The 5,315-nt window shown below is 35.2% G+C and overlaps 1 protein-coding gene across 1 annotated transcript; it reads right to left on the reverse strand.

The window, feature by feature from the left end:
- Nucleotides 1-1,759: 1,759 nt before the first annotated feature.
- Nucleotides 1,760-4,064, reverse strand: LOC142617665 (transcription factor bHLH91-like). The gene is made up of 4 exons (XM_075790619.1): nucleotides 3,949-4,064; nucleotides 2,858-3,786; nucleotides 2,238-2,657; nucleotides 1,760-2,105 (listed from the first exon to the last, which is right to left on the reverse strand). The coding sequence occupies exons 2-4, from the start codon at nucleotides 3,746-3,748 to the stop codon at nucleotides 2,004-2,006; spliced, it is 1,413 nt and encodes a 470-aa protein (XP_075646734.1). The 5' UTR covers nucleotides 3,749-3,786; nucleotides 3,949-4,064; the 3' UTR covers nucleotides 1,760-2,003.
- Nucleotides 4,065-5,315: the final 1,251 nt, after the last annotated feature.

Consider the following 5,315-nt stretch of genomic DNA (forward strand, 5'->3'; position numbering starts at 1 on the left):
GTCAGGGCCAGGTGCTTCGGTTGGGTACATTTGGTGTAAGGCTTTGACCACCACCTCAGCTCTGAATTCCTAAAGAAGCTCAGCATTCATATGATAAAAAAACACTTTTGTCCACTGCTTCAATGATAGGTTCTAGACTCTGAGGATTTGCGCCAGTATAGATAATGAAAAAATAGTAAAAAATTTAGAACTTATCTTTCACCACATCTATGGTATTCTCCTTTGGCAGTGAAGAATTAAAGCTTGACAAATGAAAGTCAAAAACTGGTGTTTCAAATTTGGAATTTTTTAGGCAGGATTGGTCCCGCAATGGACCATAATGTGGTAGTGATGCTTCTTAATTATTTGGCCATGGTCTTTCTGCTTTGATCAACCATAAATATGACATTTGTGAATGGGATATGCTCGTTAACAACAATTTTTTTAGTAGCTTTTAGCAGTGACAATAGTTGTTTTGGATAACTTTTGGTAGTTTTTTTTTATATCTTTTTTGGCAATAAATTTTTTTTTTATTTTTAAATGAGACCTATAATGAGAAATCTTAACAAGTACACACAGTGCTTGTTAACATTTTCCTTTGAGAATAGCCAATGAGTGAAGACTACTAATGTTTAATAAGGGAAAAAATCAAGACCATGACTTAGCTTGTTGATCATTACAAATTCTCTTCTGAGGCTGAGTGCACCCAAATTCGCCACTATATTTTATGTGCTTGGTACTACTAGTCAAGTCCATATTCGTCAAAGAAGATCTAGGAAAAAGAGAATTCTCTTCAAAATGTTGTTAATTTATTAAACCTATTACTAGCGCCCACTTTATCAAATGGTCATTATTCATGTGTCCAACTAACCTCTCCTATCTGATACTCAAAATTATATTAGAGACAACAATCATAAAATGCAAGTCTGTTCAAGGAATTGCCACGCCGATGATCTCTTAATCACATATTTTGCTCCATACAACAGCTACACCATTTCCTAATAATATACTTGGCCTCCCTTTATTGTTCAAATATGTAGAGCATTTTTAATTTGCACACTGATACATGTAAGAAGGAACTATATATGAAAACTTAATGGGAAGAACCAAGTCTTGAAAATTATGGAAGAATTAAAGAGTAAAATATCCTCTAATCCTATTTGTTTAAAATGTAATATATTCCCGTCATGTTTGCTTCCTTTCCCTTCTCCTTTCCTCTCCCCCCATCTACCCCAGTTAGAAACATACCTTATAAAACAAAAATAACAACATACAGGTGTATACTCAACTCAAGGTATATACTTATTCAGCAAAACAATATACATACTATACTCAACTTTAGGTGCTCTACTAATAAACTTATTCTTCTAAAAAATTATACTAATAAATTTATCTACGCATTCTCTTTATATCAATTCATACACACATCTCTGCTTCTGATTTTATATTATGTCTAATAAGAATTTTAAAAAATTAAAAAAGAGTCCTACTTTAATTTTTAAAGTTTGAGTTGAAAGCAGCACTTCTCATCTCATCTAAAGCAGCATAATTTTAAAACAAGGTAAAACTCAAATATAGTTATTTAAGTGTTGTACTTTAAATTTCTTAATTGAGTTCAACTACATGTGATTGTATTGATTAATGTAGCAAAAATAGTATTATCTTTTCTAATAATAATTCAATTCAATCATGTGACTAATTGGTCAATGCAAACAAATGATTAAATTTAATTTGAGAAATTAAGGTAGAACAACTTCAGATTTGTATCTAAGTTTACCCATAAAATGTCCAGGAATTTGATATAGATTCTATTACAAAATGAACGAGTAGGTCAGTAGCTAACCAGAGCACCAAACATACATAACATTCAACTTTGAAAACAAGGAATACATATTGAACCAAGTTCATGTATACCTTTCCTACCACCAACTTTATTAATTAGTACTTATACTACTAGTATTTACTATCACATATATTGAACACTAAATTAAACTCAAAAGACTTCCTTACTATCCTCTCCAACCCTAATAGCTATTGGTAGGTTGAATTGCTGCACACTGTCTGTCCACAACCTCAATCAGCTTGTTGGCTATAGCACTTGCATACACAGAAGACCCTTCATATATCTGACAAATTAAACCGCAAAAACAAATGCAAACATAAATTTATAATGTTAAACTGAACCCAAATTTTATGGCACAAAAACTAATTTTGACTAGGACATTTATGTAGACATACATAGTATATTGGTTACAAACCTTGGTGTTGAATAAGAAGCTGTAGAAATCACCAATGTGGCCTCCAGCAACATGGTGAAGATCAAGCTGAAGGTCGTCGAGGACTTTAGACACAAATAGCAAGCAACTGCTCTTACGCTGAACTAGCTTGATAGTAACCTCATCGTCGATGATACGAACATCAACCTCAGTGTCTTTGGATTTTCTCTGAAGCCATGAGCTTCTCAAAGATCCATTGTAGGACTGGTCAGGGTCACCACCAAGTGGCTTCATGCCACAGCTCTCCAAATCCCCAGACCCATACTCAGATTCGGTTTTATGCCTCTTGCTTCTCTCTTTCCCACATCTCTTTTTCTCGACCAGCAATTTTAACTCATTGACTGTCCTCAAAAGCTCTTTGATATATTCTATGGCATCTCCCACCACAGATGCCCTGTCAGCCTTTATAAAATAAAACACAAGAATTTAAGTATAAAGTGATTAATGAAAATGTCGGACTTGGTGTAAGTGTCTTTCACCAAAAGCAATAAGTGACGAGTTCGCGTCTAGTCTTTTAAAAAATCGATTGTATTAATACTACAATTGAATCACCTCTTCCAAATTCCGCAAAAGTGATTGGTGAAATAAAATGAATTGGATACCTTAGTAGGGTTAGGGACAAGGCTTCTCAAGGCGTCGTATTTCTTGTTCAAGTGTTGTCTCCTATGGCGCTCAGTTGCAAAGTGTTTTGTCTCTCCATCTCTGGTTTTTCCAGTGAACTCCAGGACATTCTCAAACTGCCTCACATCCCCATCCTCTTGGTACACACAACCCTCTCTGTCATCAACTACCACTCCATTTGTGCCAAACAAGGAACCATTTCTTGAGCCAGGCAAGGCGTAGCCATGGGGTAGAGACTGAAACAAATCCCTGAACAAAGGAGGCTGTTGGGGCAGGTGGTTTAAATGGAAAACTGGGTCATAGAAAACAGACCCACCAGAGGGGCTATCTGTTACTGTTGGAACTTCTCCAAGAAAACCCAAACTGTTTGGATAATTGTTTGTGGGATCCTGCTGGAGAGTTGGGTTTGAGAAGGATATGGATGAATTAGGCATGAAAGATGAGGCTGAACATCTGGGCATGTTGAAAAGATTGAGAAGGTCCGGTGTTGTCGCCGGATATGAACTACAATCAAAGTTTTGGTGTCCATTTTGGATGTCGATTAGGTGCTGTTGTTGCTGATGATAGTTGAAATTATCCATATCTTGCATCTCATGGAGGTTGTATGGGTTGTCGATCAAATGGGTATTGTCAAGATTGGTTGTTGTGTTGTTGGTGGTGTTGTTTTCTATATTGAATGCTAGGTGCTGTTGGAGCTCAATATCCATAGCAACATCTTCATGGCAAGGGGTGTGGTTGTTATGGTGATGGTAAGAGAGCTCCTCCATTGAGAGCCTGACTTCAAAGTTGTTGTTTGGGACAGAAAACCCATCCACTGATATTGTACCTTCTGTCATGGGATTTGGATCAAAGCAAGCAGTCTCCTCGTACATTTTCAGACACTGCAAGTGCTGCTTCTGGGTCTCTTTGTCTGCATCAATAAAAGCTCAAAAAAGAGAATGATGATAAGGATATTGACATTGAACCAACAAAATAAAATAAAAAATTAAACTAGAGTCATGACAAATAATTATATACAGGCCTTAAAAAATGAACAATAAAATAAGGTGGTGTTGTATTAGGCATGACAAACCTAGAAATGGAAACCAAATAATCAACACTGATCAATTTGAGAAAAGAAGGAAAACCCAGATGGAATAATCACCAATTTGGGGGAAAGAGATGGTTAAGAGAGCAAGAAATATAGAGGGAGAGAAGTCTCAGAATATATATAGAAATATAGAATAGAGAGAGAGAGAGATGAAATCGCAAACTTGTAAAAGAATTCTTTATTTTTTAATAAGGGAGGTTGTTACTGAGATTCTCATCACTGGGGCCCACTCATGATCTCCGTATTGCTCAGAATTCTGATTCTCAGAGGCCCGCGTGATTTGCAGTCCTGCCCCCTCAGTCCTCAACCAGGACATCTCATTATTATTATTTTTTTCTTTTTTTAGTTTCTTTTCCCTATATTGCTCCACTTTGTCTATACTAGTTTATTTTGTTTCTCTCTTTTAACTCTGAGGGGTAGAAAAATTGTGAACCATAGCATTGAGTTTAGCAATTAAAAGTTGTTAATCATTTTATTTACATATAAGCAATATGTGTTAGCACAATGACTGTGAAGTCATTTTTGCAACTTTGTCATGACCCACTAGTACTAATCTATTTATATGTCAGCTCCTAATACTCTTGTCCTGGAAAAGAAAAGTACCTAATTACCTTTCATGATTTCATGTCATCTAGGAGAGTTTCATGGTAAGACTCTGAATTTTATGAGAGAGAGAGAGAGAGAGAGAGAGGGACACACGAAGTACTAGCAAAAGGATTGAAGGATAGCTGGATAGGATGATACAACTCAACAAGGCGGTGAATTGGGGAACAAGATTTTGTGTCATTTTAGTCATTCTGCTCTATCAGTATTTTTATAGCATTTGTGTTTGGGATAGTTTATTTTTATTGGTTCTTTTACTTAAAAATCAGCTTACTAAACTACAGTTATAGCTATAAAAAAAATTAGGCTTAAAAAATTATACATAAGTTCGTTTAATTACAATATAAATGAACTTCTAAGCTATATAGGCCCTTATTTATATTTCGACTTGAATACAATTTCAAACAACTGGTCCCTAACTTTGTAGGTAAAGTGACAAACTGGCTTAAAACTAAAAGGAATTTGAGAAAAAAGTAGATATATTTAATTTCTTGCCCAGTAAGCTTTATCGAAAATATACATTTTTTTTTTTTTTTTTGGTAACACTTTTCAATATCAATGGTAAAGTTGTAGTGACTAGTCAGAAACAATGTTAGAGCTGTAAATATCAGTAAGAGAATCCCAATTGGTTACCATTTTCCTTTGGGCAGAGGCTAATACGTGTGGTGGATGCCAAATTTGATGCTCAGTTAAGATTGGAGTAAACAAAGAATGGACCAAGAGAATATAATTGTTAGGATTATTTT

The sequence above is a fragment of the Castanea sativa genome, chromosome 11 (genome assembly GCF_040712315.1).
Source record: "Castanea sativa cultivar Marrone di Chiusa Pesio chromosome 11, ASM4071231v1".
In the NCBI taxonomy this organism is placed as follows: domain Eukaryota; kingdom Viridiplantae; phylum Streptophyta; class Magnoliopsida; order Fagales; family Fagaceae; genus Castanea; species Castanea sativa.